Here is a 19,807-nt window from a genome sequence, read left to right as displayed (position 1 = left end):
AAATAAATAATAAATAAATAAAGGAAAAATGATAGGAAAATAGGAAAGCAATGAAAAAGTTACAAAAAAAGCAAGACAGAGAAAAAAGAAAAAGATATACAGGCAGTCCTCAACTTACAACAGTTTGTTTAGTGACCGTTTGAAGTTACAACAGCACTGGAAAAAAGTGACTTCTGACCGTTCTTTTCGTATTCTACCATTTCCAATGATCATACCCATAAATCAAAAGTCCAGTGTTTTTTCCCCCCCAGTTTTCAGCAAAAGATCCATATAGGGATTCCAGTCATTAAGAAAAGTTTGTGTGTTCCCTTATCAAACAAGTCACCCCCTCCTCAAATTCTGCCCTCTTTGCCAACTCTTCCTCCACTAAGGGCTTACCAAAGTATTTCCATCTTTCTGCATTTAATCATCTTACTCTCTTCTTCCAACTTCTCTGAGGATCATTCTGCTCCTTAGAGAGATGGCCGTGCAGGACATTAGAAATAAAGCCAAAGGCACGTGCAAATTAAAGCATAAGCTCTCTTAAACAGCAACTTTCTTTTTCCTGTAATTTTTTTTTACAGAGCCTCAATTAAATTTGGTAGGCTTATTAAAGACCAGTAAAATTTCTTTTACAATGTATTATTTGGGTATTCATAATGTCACTAAAAACCAAGTTATTCAACAGTGGCTACAACTGTCTATCCAAGCTTACTTGAAAGCCCAATTGAATACATCGGACTTTAATTCTGAGTGAAATTAGTTAGGATTCCACTACTCAGTTTTAGTCTGCAAGGTTCTAGTTTATTTAGAACAGCGATCCCCAACCTTTTGGGCATCAGGGACTGGTTTTATGGAGAGAGTTTTTTCCGTGGACTGGAGGGGGTGTGGTTTCATGTGCTGTCTGCATCCCATGGATGGGGCTTTGCTTGTTTACGTGGCTCGCTTTCTGGCATGCCGCAGACCGGTGCCAGTCCACGGACCAGGGATTGGGGACCCCTGATTTAGAGTATAGGATTGGTCTTCACAAATCTAACCATTTTTCCTTTTAATTCAGGCAACTGCATACAGCTTTGTGTATGAGCAGATCAATCTGTTCTATAGGCAATATGGAATTAACTTTTACTAAAGCAGAAGACAGTAAATTGTGATCTCATCATTTAATACTTCCAGGACTTTCATTTTATTCCTAACATTAGTTTATTTAAAAATAGAGGAAAGAAAATCTGAGTTCTCATTATATTGTAGTAATAGCAAGGTTGATGAGGCGTCTGTATTTGAATTTTAGCCTATGAAAAGTATAGCGAAAGGTATATTTTTGCATGGATATGCAGTCAACTGCTGCTACTTAAACCATGAGGTGAAATGCTCTGATCCAGATAGGACTTCACATGTCAGAAGCAATCTTTTCTGCCATATTTCTAAATAAATGGAGAATCCAGCATGCCAGGAGTTGGGAAAACAATTCCCCAAACACTGGTTTCCTTTATTTTAAAAAGTAGAATCTCCCAGATTTAGAAAAATTCATATTTCCTTTCTAAGGACTATGGATTGAAGCCATGGGGTGTGCCAAATTTATGCTTCTAAACATAAGAAGAACCCTATCAGATGAGATCAAAGCTCTACTTGTCTAACCTGCTATTTCTCCTGCTGCCCAGTCAGAGGTCTCCAAGAAGCCTACAAGCAGGATAGCAAGGCAAGAACACTCTCTATTGTACTGTGGCAATTTATATAACCTACATTAATGTTGATCAAGTACTTTTGTTCTTGACTTTTAATTCATTTGTAATTAACTTTTTTGTACATATTTTACTCTATTTGTGAATGTAGCACATATGAAGATGCATAAAATGAAGTGTTTTCTAACTATATGTAGGTCTGGGCTATCAGTCAAATGGTCTTTAACCTTAATAAAAACAATACAAAAAAAATACCAAATTGAATTAGTTGACTTAGAGATAACAATGAAACAAACTCAAATGAGAGTTGTAATTTAACTAGATAACTATAACTTTATCCACCTTCATTCTGTATTTTACTTTTCATAATACAGTTCTGAATATCTTTTGTATTCTGACTCAGCTGGATAAATAACTTTAACCAATTCATCATTTCTGTTGTATGGATAAGCAAAGATCAGTACACAGATAGGTAGAGTTATGGGGACTGGTAGCACAGAATCAATCATTTTAATTCTAAACCAAATAGTTTTAGCCTTTCTATGGAAAGGTTATGAATACTTGCAGTTTATCAGTATTTTTATCTCATTAGACAAAAACTAGAATTATAAAGATTCCTTTATAACAACTTTACAAGGGTTTTTTTTCTTTTCTTTCCTATTCAGCAAAAGTGTTCTGTTATTGGGACCATTGCTAATTGAGAACAAATTAGGTGTCTGTAAAGTTGGGGAAAAACATTAGGAGATGATGATAATACTTGTAAGCATGCAAAGGTTTCTGAGCTGGCTAAACAGATTTACCAATTAAATTCTTGTGCTCATAAAGATGACTGGAGTCACAAGTTATCTCAACTTGTACTGAGGGAATACTTTGACTAGATTATCTTCCTTAGGTCCTCCCAATCCAACTCTGATGACTCTATGATTGCAATGCTAGCAAAAGTTAGTACTGTATATTCAGTTAAACAGTAATAAAATAGGAGTGTTGACTGAATACGCATAACAATGTATTTATTTCAGGGCCCCAAAGGAGAACATATTACAAAACCATGTGATACCCCATTTTTTAGTGCCAACTGAAATCTTATCATGTAAGAAAATCCACATTTTTGTTTTTACTAAGAGCTGGAAAACCTACTTTCCTCTATTACATCATAAATCTGTGGGATTAATCTAGAAGTTTCAACTTTTTTTTTCTTTGAGTGGTCTTACTCTGCTCTTGAACAACCAAAGACAGTTAACATTTATTTATATGCTGTATCAGATAAGAGATATCTCTACAAACACAAGTTACGTAGAAACAGCAAGTCAGAAATAGAATAAAACACCAAGTGAAAATAACAAGCTGTAAATACATTTCAAAAAATGTGATTTGATTTTTTTGTCTTTTTTTTGTCAACTAGCACCATCTGTACAAGATGTACGAACATAAATGTTTGGATAATAAAGATTTGCAAGGCACTTCAGACAGTTTTCCCATGTATTTTTACTCTACTGGGGCTCTCAACAGCTCCCTACACCTGCTTCTTCCTCCCTCTTCAGTTATTGATGGGCTGGGGGCTGGGGGGTAAATCACTTCTGCAGCGGTTCCTATGTACAAACATATCTTTAAGATTTCTCAAAGTGCTCTTTCAGGCTTGAAGAATCCACATCCTTATTTTCAATGTCTTTGATTTCCAACATATATTCGGCATAATTAAAAAAAATCCATCTTCTCACACATAGTCAAAACATGACACCAACCTTCATCCTCATTCTAGGTCTTTGGGATATAAGTTCAAAAAGAAGGAAAGGGGTGTCTGGCAGTAGTCCAAAAGATTATTGAGGTTAATTCTTCATCGACGTCTGGAAGAGATGTCAAAGCAGGTGATCATCATGAGGTGGGCCTTGCAATAATTGACACGATTCTCTAACCGCTCAGTCACACATTCAAGAGCCTCCAAGTACTCCAGGGAATCCGAATCAAAAACATGTTCCAGATCAACTGTAAGAAAGGAAAGAAAAACTGGTGGAGAAACAAGACTAACCCAATTACTGTCAGAGAGGGAAATGCAAGCTCTATCTTGCAATCTGAATGATTTATATTCATATATGGATCTACAACAGTCAAGAATGTACTCAACATTCATGAATATAAGAATCTATTCAGTGCTACTATTCAAAAGGCATACAAAAATAGCAAAATTAATGTTACTATTTGCATAAGGCAACTTTGAAAACCACTGAATTATCATCACTTGTTTTTCTAATTTTCACTGGCTGGGCTGAAAACAGCTATACCTGGTAAAGTAAAATCATTCCATAAAAAAAGAAAAAAAATATGGCCTTTTCAGGTTGTTTACTTAGAATCAGCGTTCACGCATTAGCATTGCCATCACCAGATGTTTTCAGTCACTCATCTCTAACCTGGTTTCCTCTAAATGGCACTTGAAATTGAATACATGTGGAAGAAAACAGGCTGAAGAAAGCTATCAAAACTGTTATCCTCAGTTTGTGGAGTAGAAAAGTTGTGGAAGTTAAAAAACAGAAAGTGTCATTTGTAGTCAAAGGCACAATCTATATATGATTCAAAGAAGCAATACATTTAAAACAATAGTTATTATATTCATGTTTTCTTTTCATCTGTACTGTATATATTAAATCTCTATGCTACATTTTATCTGGAAGCATAAGGCAGCAGATACAGCACAGCTTTCTACTGTTCACAAAATAGCTAGATTGATGAATGATTCCTTATTAAATGAGAGGGAAGAATTAAGTGAGGTGCCACAAAGTTTAGTTTTGAGCTCCCTAATTACCAACAATTGTATTAATGGATTAAGAGGCAAATGGAAAGCTATCAAATTTGTGGATGACATAAAATTGGATGGATTTGCTAATAATTTTAGAAGACAGAAATAAAATTAAAAATGATCTGGAGGGGCTAATGACCTGAGCTGAGGGTAACTGAATGCAATGTAATTGAGTCAAATGCAAAGTTCTTCACTTAGGAAACAAAAGATCTAATGGTTAAGGAATCAGACTAGAAACCAGAAGGCTGTGAGTTTTACTCCTCTTTAGGCATGAAAGTTGGCTTGGTGAATTTGGACTGGTCACCGTCTCTCAGTCTCCCAGGGTTGTTAGTGTGGACAAAATAGAGGAAAGAATATTAGGTATGTTTGCTGCCTTGGATTACTTATAAAAATAAGGATAAAAATAAATATATAAAAATAAATAAATACTGGTTGGATGACTGCAGACAGTCATTCATGCCCTAGTCATCTCACAGCTCAACCATTGTAATGTGCTGCATGTGGAGCTACACTTGAAAATCACTTGAAAGTTTTCAATGGTCTAAAGTGCAGGGACTGAGCTACACTGTTTGCCAGTATAATTCCAGGTATGATTCACAGTTCTGGTTATTTCCTATAAAGTCCTATGTGGCCTAGGGACAAGTTATTTGAGGGACTGCCTACTTCCTATTGCTTTTGCCTAATCAATGTGGGCCAACAAAGTTGGCATGCTCCAAGGTCCCTTTTATTAAAAAGTGTCATATTTTGGGACCCAGGAAACATGCCTTCTCCTTCTGGAACATGTCCTCTGGAATGAGGTCCCCGCAAGATCAGGGTAGCTCCCATCCTGTTGGCATTCTGGAAAGTGACTGGAGTATCTTGTGGATAGATTTTGAATATGGTTTTCTCATGAGTGGCTGGATTTCCATCTTATGCATTCATTTGTATTTTGCTATTTTATTTTTATCCTGTTTTCCTATATTGTTACATTTGCTATGCTGCTTTGCTTTATTTGCTATATTGTGAAGTGTTCAGAGCCTGGGAATTGGGCAATGCCAAAATCATCATCATCATCACACCACCCAACCCTTTGTAATATTTGTGAAAAATATCTTGGAATAATAGTTGATTATCAACTGAATATTAGTTAATGGTGAGTTCTGGATGCAAAAAATCCAAATGTAATTTTAGGATTGATTAGGTAACGTCATTGACACAATGAACATTAATTTGGGAGATGGTGGAGGACAGGGCGGGGGGGGGCTGGCATTCTATGGTCCATGAGGTCATGAAGAGTCACACATGACTTAGTGACTGAACAACAACAATTTTAGAATTCATCAATGTATATACAGTTTTCAAACTTTAGGAAAATTTTATTTTACTTTTTGTTAAATGTAAAATGTAATAGTTCCCCTTTATTTTGCTTCAATTCACCCCACTTGAAGTACTATGCCTAATTCTAGTTATTACACTTCAGGAGAGATTTGGGAAATCTGGAAAAACTTCTGAAAAAGACTATGAAGATGATAAGGAGACTAGAAACTAAGTTCTATGAAGATTGAAAATGCTTAGTATAATGGCACACTTATTCCAGTATGTAGAACATAAATAAATGGATTTAAGTTATTGGAAGGCAGATTCCGACTCAATGTTTTGTTTTGTTTTAAAATCTAACAAATAAAAGCAGTTTAGAGTGGAACCAATTACTTGGAAAGGTTCCAGGCTTCCCTTTCATAGTTACATTCATGCAGAGATGAGATACTTCTCTGTCAACAATACTAACATTCAGTTTCCTATGCTAAACAAGAGGTTGGACTCAATAGCTGAAGTGGCCATTTCCAACTCTATGGTCTATATTCTTTCCTGACTATATATAAAGAATCAGATTAATTTCTGATTAATAAGACATTTTGAGCAATGGTCAAATTTGCCTTATAGTATTATTTAACAGCGGGAGAACAGACGTATTATATAACTTGCATGTCTGAGTGAATTGAGGGGAGAAGAGGAAAAGAAATCTCATTTTCAGAAGCTGTGGAGTGAGACACCTATGTGTTAATCTGGTGACGGCAATATTTCTCACTCCTCTGATTCAGCTTTTGAACAAATACGCCCACTTGCTTCCAATGTCAGAGTTTAATGGAAATTATGTGGGAAACCATAACAAAATCGCAGACAATCCAAACCTGCTTGAGGTCAAATGTAATTTCAAGATTGAAATTTTACTAGCTTTAGAAGAGTGGTGGCTAAGCTGAAATTCCAGTAAAATTTCTTGGCAATGAACTTAACTGAGGAGGCATAAAACCTTACATTCACTGAGCCATTTATTGGGATCCAACATCAGATACTGTTTGGTCACTTCCAGCTCTCTCATTAACCACTCATACTTGGCCTTGACCTCTGCAATTCGCTGCTGCCGATGCTCCAAGATTTTTAGCTTAGCATTGTAGCAAATCACCTCCTACCCAGTAAGACATATGAGAAGAAAGGGGGGAAAAAGGAAAGGATAAAGATGAGACAAAAAACATTTCTCCAGTACAATTATTTCTCATTTGGCAGGAATCAGAAAGACAACTAAGTTAAATAATGGAGAAGCAGTTACACAAATAAACCTTGGACTTTTAAGGGATGGTGAGTAATAACGTTATTGTAAGCTGATACCATATGAAATCTAAATGTCCTCCCAAATGGAAACAATTTTTAAAATTTATTTTTATTTCATTTTATTTTCATTTTTATTTCACATCCTAAAACAATTACATTATGGAAAGAAGAAGGCTCGTTATCAATGTTACAATTGTAAGAGTGAAAGCAGAAGTTAAGATGAAATGTATTATTCTCACTTCTGTAGTTCCTGGGAGGGGGCATTGTAAGAGAAAATTATTGGGGAAAAGACTCAATTTAGACCTGAATGGATCTGAAACTAGGAGTGAGTCACTAGAGCAAAGAATAGTCTTTCTGGACTACTCACCATAAATAATTCACTACCTTTGACAAGTGATCAGGACAATGGATTTGTCACCATACCATCAGCTATAGATTTTGAAATTTTATAGGTGCATTGCAAATCTTTGGTTTTAAGAATTAGAAAACAAAACCTTTAGCCTTCAATTTACATTACATAGTTGGCATTCTTCAGGGACATATTTAGTCTAAAAGAGATGGTATACGGAAAGCTTTTGAACCAGGGTTTCCTCCAACATAGATACAAAGCTCTCTTCCCTAGCAAGACTTTCACTGAAGACAGCAACTCCGTGTATCCATCATTCTTATTCTGATAAATATAAATCTGATTCAGTGGACCTTGTTTCTTTGTGTTTATAGAAGTGAAAATAGACTTGTGGATCAAATGGGGTGTGTGAGTACTGGTAGTCCTTGACTTATGAGCATTCATTTAACAACTGTTCAAAGTTATGATGGTCCTGAAAAAAGTAATTTAAATACTGGTCCTCACTGCAGCATCCCCCATGGTCACATGATCAAAAATTGGGCTCTTGGAAACCGGCATGTATTTAAAATGGTTGTAGTGTCTGGGGTCTTGTGATTGCCATTTGTGACCTTTGCAATGGGCTTCCGACAAGCAAAATCAATAGGGGAAACTGGATTCACGTAACTACTGCAAGAAAAAAAGTCAGAAATACAACAATCACATCACTTAGTGTCAGAGGTTCCAGTTCCAATCATGATCATAAGTTGACAGCTACCTGTATAGTTGCTGAGGCAAAGTCAACAGTATTATTTCTTGCAGCGTACTACCATTTATTTGTTTATTTTTTAAAAAAATGTTTCTTGCAAGAGGGATATTTGGTATTTTCTGACTGGATTTGACTGCAAAGGTTACATAAATATAAATAAGTATCAACACCGCTTCCAGAAAGCTTCTTGTACGGCAAAACATTATCGTTCTTAGCAGAATCCCCAAATCTCTTTTAGGAATTGTTTTTTATTGAGTATTGTGGGTTCTATTTGAATTTAGGCAGGGATCATGCCTACTTTACTAGATGTATTTTAAAGAATGATTTGCAAATGTAGCTAAAAGCTTCGACAAATAAAAATACAGCAATATAATATCTGTGTTTGTTAAAAAAAATATTAGTATGGCCTCACATTGTTATCCCCCATGCGCCGTCGCTGGAGCCGTTCCACATCATCAATTTCATAGACTTTGATTTCAAAGGGCTCTCCCATCCCTCTCTGGGCACTTCGCAGGGGTCCATCCACCCATCGTATGGCTGGGCTGGTAGGCTTCCTTATAGGAGATGTAGTGTCAAGTGACAAAGCTGGAATGAGTCTCCGTCTCTGAGAGCCTAAAAATTGTTAAGTTGTAAAGTGTTGTTATCAATGGACAAACCTCTAATACTGTTGTATTATACCCATTCCTAACAATAATTTAATATAAGATGACAAATATACAAGCACTTGCATATAAACATTGTAACATGACATTTCTCTCTTACAAAGTGCAGGTAATGCAACAACAAAGGAGTGCAAAACCTCATATGCAGGCTTTATTTAAAGGATAATTGAGAGCAAGGAACCATTGCAGATAACTTTTGTTTGCAAAATGATTGTTCTTTTCAGAACACTACAGATGAGATTAAATTCCACTTCACTCAATCTCTCTTTGAAATATCCAGGAAATCAAGAAATGGGTAGTTTTTTTTAATCTCCTGTTTATTCTATGCAAAAGGGAAAAAAATCAGTTACAAATCATGTAGTTCATTTTACATATATATTCACATAATGTTATAAAATAAAATCATTAATATTTAAGTGAACTTACTTAAAAATGGGGAAGGGAAATATACAGAGCTCAATTTTCTAAGTAGTTCTCCAGATGAACTCTTAGTAGTAAAATACTTGCCACTCAGATTTAGAAAAGTGACTTCTTCTGACTATTGTATAATTAGTAGAGATTGAGCTTCCTTCCAGTGTTGCAGTATGCAATTCTTTGCAACTCTAAAAATATGTGATGTGTATTTCTATTCTACTCCTCATAGTTTTCAACCATTCATATATAATTTAAAAGCTAAGCATGAAAAAAGAATATTTCAGAATCAAGTGAATATAAAAATTAACTTCTAGTCAGCAGCTGACCAGCGTTGTCTGATCTTGGAAAAAAGGAGCAAGGCCAGACCTAGTGACTTTGATGGCAGGCTACCAAGAAGTACCAAGAATATAGATTAAACTTGCAACATGAAAAATATCCCCGGAAAAGTAGTGGAAACCACTTTTTTTTCTCAACACCCCCTCCCCAATGGATCTGTCCATGAAGCTGCTAAGAAAAAAAGTTTGAGTCAAAAAAGACTACTTTTTAGTAAGAGAATCTGGACACTATGTGGGGGCACGAAGGGAGGCTCAGCTAATCTCAATGTATACATGGTTGTACTTGACAATAAAGGTTCATTCATTCATGTTGAACCAATGATGCATTTTGAGCAGCACATCTCCAACAATGAATACAGAGCATCAATTGTTTCTTTAAAAGTTCCACAGGTTTCCAATACATATGAAATAACTGTTGAAAATCTATTATAATTCAGCCCTATGGGAAACTGTAAAAATACCTGTGCTATTGTGGTTAACATTGCAATCTACAAGCATTCCTCAACCTGGTGTCCTTCAAATGTTAATTATAATTACTAGAATTCTTACAGGAAATATTTCACATCACACTCAGAAGAGTTCCAAATACACAGAATATAAGCATGTACAGCACAGGTGTCAAACTCGCTGCATCACGTGAGGTGTCACGACGTATCGTGACTTTTTTCACATTGCTAGAGCTGAGGTGGATGTGTGGCCTCCGCCTGATGCAACCAGTCGACAGCTCGGCAGTTTGACACCCCCAATGTACAGTGTAAATCTTCTCCCATGTAACAGATTTAAATGATTTATCTCATAGTCCTCACTAAAACGTTTGGTGCCAAATATACTTTAAAAACGGGAAAGGTGAATGCAACAATCTCAATAAAATAATACATACTCCAGTGTTACGTTTTTATTCTTCGCAATAAAGCCAATAAATGGGAAAAAATAATAAGTGGGGAAAATTAGTAACATCCTGCATTTGGTCAATTCAAAACGCAAGCATAGACCAAATAAAAATCTAACAATGAGCAACTTAAAGATGGTTTGATCCAGCCATGATGACAGATAAGTTAATGTCCCTAACACAACTGGAATCTTCAAAGATTACTGTGCATGGAGCAATTATTCCCCACATTTGAATCTGAAATTTTTTCTACTTTTGGAAGCCTTTCCTGCTTCAAAGAGAAATCAGGCTTTCTCAGATAAGGAACCCAATGAGTTTGAGTTTGGTTGGAGCATGACAAAATAAAATTGAAGAGCAGGTATAATGCTACACCAGAATAGTTTTTGAAAAAGAGTGAAGTTATGATTATAATTTTAGCCCTGCAGTTTGTAGATCACACCAGCAGATCATTGAAGAAGAAAAAAAGTTTGTTTCAAAACTACACTGCTGTTTTGACAAGGGCATTGTGACACAAAAAGTTTCAGGTACGGCATGAATTGAGAAAAGTCTAATCTCTAATACTCTAAGCGACAGAGAAAAAAAAGAAGGAAATTAGTTTGTCTTCTTATCTTAGGGTAGGGGTAGGCAACCTTGGCTCTTTTATGACTCGTGAACTTCAACTCCCAGAATTCCTAAACCAGCCATGCTGGCTCAGGAATTCTGGGAGTTGAAGTCCACGAGTCATAAAAGAGCCAAGGTTACCTACCCCTGCTCTAGCCAAAAACTATTGCAGTCGCAGTCTGAAGAGAGATTAAGATAATTTGACCAGGGGAGGCTGAACCAGACTTTAAATTGTATCTATTGGTTGTTAAAAGTTAGTCTTATACCAGTGAAAAAGAGAACACTGTAAGCACACATATTATTTTTTAATTCAAAATAATTTAGCAGAGTTGCAGAATATGCTCACTTAATTTAAGCATAAATTTCTACCAAGCGCTGCCAATTTACCATGCAATTCTGGAAAAAAAACTATTTGAAATCAGTTGACTAAATCTGTTCTTTATCCCTGCATGTATATAAACAAGCTCATACTGTATATGCATGCAATGCCAAGTAATCATGTTATAGACAATTTAAGAATACTTGGGAAAACAGCCTATAGTAGATAAGAACACCTTGTTCTTGTCAAGGTTTTTTTTTGCTTTTTGTGGAGAGGAGTTTATGTCCGTTTTCTGCTACAAATTGAAGAACAGCTCAAACTGAAATAAAATAAATGTTTCCTCCAGAAGAGAACAATAGATAGAAGGGTAGTTAAGTACAGGAAGATTATTCTGCTTCATCATTCATCCATTTCAGAATTTTAACAGCTGTAATAAAATTCTGTTCTATTTTCTTCAAAGCCAGTCAACTACCTTTGTGAACTCTGCTGAGCAGAATCCTGTGTATATATATTTGGATTCCACCTTTTGAACCACATTTGCAAATATTTATTCCTGTGGCTGAAGGCAAAGAGTAACAATTGTGGGAAGCTAAGAAACCATTCCCAACTTCTTATAGTGATAGTGATCTGAAACTCAATCCATTTTAAGTAAGTTGGTTAACAAGCTGATTAGTTAGACACTATGCATACAGTGAGATTTACGGGAAATCTGCTGCTTCAGAATTTCTCTGCTTAGAAACGATTAAAAGGAGCTAAGCCCTTTTAAACTCAGTAGGGCTTACTTCTAAGTAGACAAAACTCTCATGGCTTATCTATTTTGCTTAAGATGGATCGTTAATATTATTACTCCATGGTAATTCAGAATCAGAATCCACAGAAATTCACAATAATACAAAAAAGAGATTTTCTGCATAATTCAAGAAGTGTCCAATTGAACACGTACTGTACATATAAAGAGGCTGAACTGGGATAAAACTACACTACCTTTATTACACCAAACGAGTCTGAAGAATATATAAAGTGATCTAGGAAGGTTTGCAAAGACTGTAATGCACTGATAGACAGAACACCAGAAGATGTGAGAAGGTTCTCATCCATCAGTATGTCTATTCACAAAATAATATGAGCCATACCAGACAGTTCTACTGCTACTCTAACAATATAAAAAGGGGCCTGTTTGTTTTCAGCTTCCAAAGTTATATAGCTCCAGTGGGCAAATTGCCCATGAGGAAATTTCATTTAGTGGCCTAACTTGATTGACTGTAATTTCTACCACCTGTTTCTGAGAGGATCAAGTAATTCCTTTAGGTGATCTCTTTTGGTCAAAGTCTAGCCGAGCAAGAAATGTAACAATAAATAATGTGATCATTGCAATGCAGCTGTAGGACCATAACTAGAAGCCTGTTACATAGATTAAATATCATGTAGTAAAAGGAGAAGAGGAACATAGTTAAATCTGCACTGGTGTGCAGTGGCGTAGCGTGGGTTGTCAGCACCCGGGGCAAGGCAAGTAATTTGCGCCCCCTAACCTGTGGATTTTAGCACTCGAGTCTCTTCCACTAGCTCAGGAATTCTGGGAGTTGAAGTCCATGAGTCATAAATGAGCCAAGGTTGCCTACCCCTGAGTTAGGTTCAAGGCAAAAAAGGGTCTCTGGAGAAGAGGGAAAATGCTAGTTTAAAACTGAAACAAGGCAACTTTAAGGTGCCTCAGCTGTGATTTAGGATGAGACAAAGAGAGGACATGGCGTTGAAAATGGTTAATGGGGCATGTTTGTTCCACTCTTAGTGGATGTCAAGATAAACCCCACGAGAGAATGACCTTACAACAGATGTGAATAGGCTTGGACTACGTTTGTAGATTGAGTGCATACATCACATGGAGCGATGATGGGCTTCATCAAGATTTATGATCCCATAATTGGCTAGTTTTCTCCATCTTGTCCTAAACCCTGGATACCAACTACGGTTTATGGCTTAGCATGTGGTGTGGGGTGACCCAACATGTTAGGCAACAAACAATGACTTCCAACTTACAATGCCTCAGCTTCCCAAGGTTATTCCAAAGCCGGAAAAGCCAACCAACCCACCCTGCAGCTTTGCCTGCTTAGGCTGAACCCCAGGAATTCATACTTGCTGCGGCGCCCGACCTATTTTCTGCCCAGACGCTGCTTATCCACGCTACGCCACTGGTCCTAACACACCAAGCAGACAAAGGAGGTCCGATTTACCCCTTCCCCGCGAGGTTAGAAAACTCCGCCACATTCCCTAGAGCAGTGTTTCCCAACCTTAGGAACTTGAAGATGCGTGGACTTCAACTCCCAGAATTCCCCAGCCAGCCGGCTGGGGAATTCTGGGAGTTGAAGTCCACGCATCTTCAAGTTCCTAAGGTTGGGAAACGCTGCCCTAGAGGAAGAAATGTCTGCTTGGGATTCTGCTGCAATTACCGCAGGAGAGCCACCAGCCACGCAAGGCAGGCTCAGGCTGGGGGGGGGGGCGGGGGCGGGGCGGGGGCGGAACGGAAGCCTTGCCCTATATTCCACAATTAGAACAAGGCGCATTCCGCCAGGCCGCCCCTCCCCCTCCCTGGTTCCCTTCGGAGATCTCTTTTTTTCTCTCTCTCTCTTTTGCGCGCGCCCGCGCGCAGCGAAAACCAGCTCAAGGAAGATTTAAGTTTGCCTTCGGGAGACGCAATTCCGAGCAGAAGATACACCCAGGAGCGACGCCCCTTTCAGCCTTCTCGCCGTCTGCGGGCCTCATTCTTTATTACCAGGGGTCTTCAAGCTTGGCCCTTTTATGACTTGTGGACTTCAGCTCCTCTCAGCCTGGCTGAGGAATTCTGGGAGCTGAAGTCCACAAGTCATAAAAGGGCCAAGTTTGAAGACCCCTGTTTATTACAAACGGCGAGCAGCGCTGGACACTCCGCCAAACAGTTCCGAGGGCTGGTAAACGACGAGGTGTGCTGCAGCCCCCCGCCGCGAGTCTACTGCAAGCCACAATCGAGACCACGTGTCTCTCGGGACAAAGGGGCGGGGTGTAATTATTCCTGTTATTAAGAGAACAAAACGGCTGTTACAGATACGATTGCACGCTGGGCAGCGCGCGTGCTTTTAGTGTTAATATGGTGTTGCTGTCACGCCAAGCCAACTCTGGGCAGCCCTTGGGGCTCCCTGAGCAGCTCAGTGTGAGCGCGCCCCCCCAGATGTTGCGCCCGGTGCGGCCGGCCCCCCCTGCACCCCCCACGCTACGCCACTGCTGGTGTGGAAGTTTACAATTTGCCTCTTTCCATACCATGCAGAAATACTGCATAGCAAATCTAATATAGCATGTGTGTATTTTCATGTTAGAAAATTCAAGAATTCAGAAATACATATTTTTCTCTTAGGACAAAATGACATGTATTGAAAAACAGAAGGTTCAGGTTACTTCAAACTCTTGTATCTTTTACCTGCCCTGTATGTAATTCGTCTACAAAGAGTGAAGCACCTTTGGAATGTTTATAGTTGTATTAATGAACTGTTGAATATTTGTTTCAAAGTGTCGATATATTTTTACTTCAAATAGGGATTTTAAATTCCTATGTGTTCAGCAGACAAATGATACATAGCTGCCTTTGGCTTATCTTGGAAAGCTTAAGCAGGGTGCAACTGTCCGTACTTGAATTGGAGACCACTAGGAAATCCCAAGCTCGTTGGAAAGACACCCCCCCACCTCTCCCAAAAACTCTTCAAATAATATCTCAGAAGAAGAGAGGGGCAAACTGTTGTCACACTGTTGTCAGGCAAACTGTGTTTCATGTCATCTGCATGAATTAAATACAGCATAATATCAGCACCGGTAGAAGGACAGAGCTGCTGCCTCCCAACAGTGTTGTTGCCTTCCAACAGTGTTAGAACTTTATTCCATTTTTTCTCCTGTGACTTCATGAGTTACTGAGGAACCAGTATGAAAAGGATGCTGAGTCTTGAACCTGATATGTTATGGCTGGCATATGTTATGGCTGTGGCTATGGCTCAACCAGGGTAGCAACATCTGATGAATATACTAATAAAGAAATAATATAAAATAAACATGGATTTGAATAAGGATGGCTATTTTTTTTATGAATCAGTGATAATATTGATATATATAATTCCTTTATTATGAAAGCACTTAGCATGGTAAAAATATATGGTTTGAGTCTGAGTAACAGCATTAGTCCTTTCACTAGGTTGAATTCTGAGTAAAACCCAGAGAATCATCCAACACAGTAATCAACATTTTCATTTCAATTGATTTGCCAAGGGCAAATTTTTTATTTGTGCTAGTTAGTCCATTCAGCCAGGCACATCTCTCTTGCAACTGCTCTGCCTGCCTTCATTAATTTTAAGGCCTGTAAATGAGCCCTACTGTCAGGAGGCAGCCCTTTGCTGAACATGGCAGATTGACAAGTAATTTGGGCGAAGTCCCAGAGAAGGCGGTGGTAACAGCAGGCAGTGCCCAGTACTCCAGCCTCCCAACAGTGGTTCTTTTCCCCAAACATTTCTCTTCAGTGAGGCTGGATTTCAACTCGTGATTGCTCTGCCAGCTGTCTGATGTTTATGTATCCAGAAATCAGTTTGAGCTGATGATTGGCCTAAGCACGCTAAATGTTTTCCTTTAGTGAATTAATAATAATCTTTTTTTCTTGTCCTCCAAAAGATGAAGCAATTCTGACATGCTAGTCATAATTGTGTTCCTTTAAGTAAATCGAAGCAAGTCAAGTCATTGAATTTTGCTTTAAATGGTCAAGCACTGCCCAACTCAACCAAGTTATATCCCATGTAACTTTCCACCACATTACTCCATTGTAACTTTCTCTATTAAAACTTGACTGTATTCATGAGGTTAAAAAACATGGTAGTTAAATGTGTAAAAAGGATTCATCTTTTCAAAACTCTCTCTCTCTCTCTCTCTCTCTCTCTCTCTCTCTCTCTCTCTCTGTGTGTGTGTGTGTGTGTGTGTGTGTGTGAGAGAGAGAGAGAGAGAGAGAGAGAGAACAATACTCTCATTTTACCATCTCTGCATCCTGTTCAGCTTTCAAGTTTAAAAAGGTCCCTGATGTAACATGGCCTTCTATACTATGAATTTCACTAGAAATGTAAACCTATCCCCCTGTATTATGAATTACCACCTCAACTGCCATTGTCATTAGTTGTGATGAAGGAACAGCTTGGTGCTGTTTGGTTCAAGAGGATCTTGGTTTTAAAACAAAATACCACATGTTGTCCAGTGCAAAGCCAGTCATCATTCTTTTGCTTTTTGACTCATCTTAAACAGGAGTGAAATTCAATTTTTTTTAGAGCTGAGAAGAAATTACATACTTGATTGGTTCAGCATTTGTATTTTTGCATCATCTGTCAAGCCTTGGGAACTTAATACTCTGCATAACATATTTCTTAACTCATTATCCTATAGATCTTTTGGATTGCAACTTTTTAATTCTAGGTTAGAAATTTTACAGATTCAGATATAAAAATCTCAGAAGAGAAAATATTTCCTATCCTGTGGATACCTGAGTTTTTGAACATATTGTATTATTGCTTTTCTGATATCCAAAATCACAAACCTGTGAAATAAATCATCAAAAAAGAACAAAGAGGAAAACACATACAGTCATGTGTTGTTGTTTTTTTAAAAAAGTCTTTCCTCTTAAATAACTAACAAACCTGATTTTCAGAGAGCAATCAAAGAACTTTTTACACCATTACAAGTGGAGCTGGCGAGTAAATCAGTTCCTTGTAATTCCCCTCTGGATAAGAACTTCAGACTGCCCACAAGTGCTCCAGTTAGTTGCTTCTTGTGAGGAGATTGCACACAGCAGTCTCTGTGAGAGAATCCCATCTTCCCTCAAACCATAATTGGTAATTTCCCAGTCTAGTCATCAGCCTTGGATCCTCCCAACCGAAGACTAACCAGGTACAACCCTGCTTAGATTTTTGAGGTAAGTTTGGATGGCTAAATGTATTTAGTTCAATAGATTGTTCCCATTGTCTCCTGCATGGTATATTATATAGACTAAATGTGTTTAGTAGTCACAGTGTGCAGCATAGGCAGGAAAGTTAAAAGTGTTGCTTGAAGAGAAAATGTGGCTGGAACCCCAAAGGGCACATAGCAGTGGTGGGATTCAGCCGGTATGCACCACTTCAGCAGAAACGGTAGCTAATTTTTTGTTGCCCAGGCCCAGAATAGACTTCCGTAAGTGGCATCCACACAGAGAACTGGTTGTTCACATATTTGAATCCCACCACTGGCACATAGTATAATTTAATTGCACTCCTGCACCCTCTCCTGCATTTCAGAACCCATTTCAGCTTCAATCAGTTTATGAACACAGTTTTTTTGTTTAGATTTGTTAAAAACAACAACAAAATAGGTCATGTTTAACCATACTACTCCAACTGGAAAACTCAGAACTGGAGTCTCTCTGAAAGCAGATATTCCATATAAACGTTTGTATGCTTCTGTAGCAATGATCTTGAGCTAATTTTGAGTTTCTCAATTTCATTGGATAATCACCCCAATGAAACAACCAATCAACCAACCAGCAGGCAGGTCTGAATGACTCTATGGCGCTTTCCCTTTCTGTAATAAGATGTTTTCTAGACTGGACATAAAAATCCAGGTCTTAAAATATCCAGCACTCCTCTTTTCTGTACTGCCTTGCACTAAATTAGTTTTATCATCAATAATGAATTATTATTGAGGCAAACCAAGTCATTTGATCAGCCTGTAAAAATTGGACACGAGTGCCTAATTTATAAAAAGAAAAGAACATCTATGAGAGGGAGGAGATAATGACATTTCTGCAGAGTTTTTGAAAGCTGTTTCAAATTATGTTTACTGGATGCTCAGGTGCTTGCAAAGAGTTGGAAATATCTTGAGGGACAGGAATTGGAATCCAATAAGTAACATATTGGAAAAATCCAAAGCATTTGTGATGATTGTTAAGAGCTTGAGTGATACCTCGATACGTGTGAAAAACTTAATTATAGGTCTGCTTCAGTTACGGTTTTACCACTTTTTTGTCCCAAAGTTTATGTTTAATAATGACATAACTGAAAACAGAATATGCAGAATAAGCAAGTGTACTGTTTGTAAAAAGGCTTATATCAGTTTATATTGAAGGGTACTTTGGCATGTGTTGAAACGTAGTAATATGACATCAAAATACACACAGACACACACACACACATGCTATGCTGGTTACTTTGCAGCTACCCACTGCTTCTTACCACCATATTACTTTCTTGTGGTAAACTGGCTGCTTTGCTTTCTTCTCCAACCTTTGTTGCAATTTACCTCTAGGATCAAAAAGCAGATTCCCTCCCTCCCCCCCCCTTATAATTTTTGATCAGCAGACACATTTTGTGTAGAAGCAAAGAAGCCTGTAGATGGTTTAATACAATCATTTCCCACAATTTCTTTTTAAAAAGTAACAAAAAGCATTATATGACATTTTAGTTTTGCACTACTGCAATAATACTAGTTTGACCACATTTCCTCCAGTATTATAAAGGAGCAATGAAATCACTTCTGTCTTCCATGATCATCTCCCCCCCCCCACCCAGAATGCTCACAGTTCACTTAAATATTTTGATTTTCCAAAGTCAGTATATAGCTTCTCTCAATATTACAAAATATCTCAATATTACCAAATAGGTAATCATCCTTTAGCCCCTAGATCACTTTTCCATCTCAAAGGATCTCGGGTAATGAATAATGCACTAACAAAAAAAAAAGAAAGAAAGAAAAGTTTGAGGAGGAGGCAGTGAAACAAGAGTAATTGTTTTCACAAACTGATGGAGTTTCAAAAAGTAATGGTGAAATTTAACAATGTTAGTGATTTGCTTAAAAGTCTTTGTGGCCATTTAGTGGGAACTGATGCTGATTCATATTGATCATGCCTGACAGCTAGCATTTCTGTTAATAATATTCATAAATAAACCAGACAAGGTCACCTGACCTGAAATGAATGTATCTACCACATCATATTCATTATGGCAATGAGTATCCATGACAGCAAATCAGGTATGTTCCAGTGCTTCCTGATTTCAAACAAACTCATGTTGCCAATCTTTTTATGAATTGATACAAATCAAGGGAAGGAGATCACTCTTGGAGAGGGGAAAAACTGAAGTACTATACTACACTTCTCATCCAAATTCAGTGTAAACAGGCTCCTTTCTTTGCAGCTCAGCTTAATCTTAGTCAGTTCTGCAGTCATTTTTTATTTTTATGTTCTCATAAATCTGTTGACACAAAAAAGAATGTGCTTTCAGCATCTATGATATTTACTGTAAGGGAAAAAATACGAAGAAAATAGGTTGGGAGGAGATAGATTTTATCACTTCACAAGCCAGTTTCAGGGAGGAGTGAAGTGCCTTTGCCCTGATTTTTTTAAAAAAAAATAACTTAATGCATTAACAATTAAATACAACTTGTTA

At 37.7% G+C, this 19,807-nt stretch overlaps 1 protein-coding gene across 1 annotated transcript in view; it reads right to left on the bottom strand.

The window, feature by feature from the left end:
- Positions 1-3,413: 3,413 nt before the first annotated feature.
- The window catches only part of KIF26B (kinesin family member 26B), a 335,272-nt gene continuing 318,878 nt past the window's right edge, over positions 3,414-19,807 (bottom strand). Inside the window, exons 13-15 of the mRNA XM_081318941.1 lie at positions 8,539-8,738; positions 6,742-6,892; positions 3,414-3,641 (exon numbers count right to left, since the gene is read on the bottom strand). Coding sequence (XP_081175067.1) covers positions 3,493-3,641; positions 6,742-6,892; positions 8,539-8,738 — 500 coding nt within the window. The 3' untranslated portion in view covers positions 3,414-3,492. The remainder of the gene's footprint in view (positions 3,642-6,741; positions 6,893-8,538; positions 8,739-19,807) is intronic.

This window comes from Vipera berus (assembly GCF_964194415.1).
Source record: "Vipera berus genome assembly, chromosome: 1".
In the NCBI taxonomy this organism is placed as follows: domain Eukaryota; kingdom Metazoa; phylum Chordata; class Lepidosauria; order Squamata; family Viperidae; genus Vipera; species Vipera berus.
The sequence above is the reverse complement of the archived record's forward strand: the minus strand, read 5'-3'. Positions and strand labels throughout refer to the sequence as shown.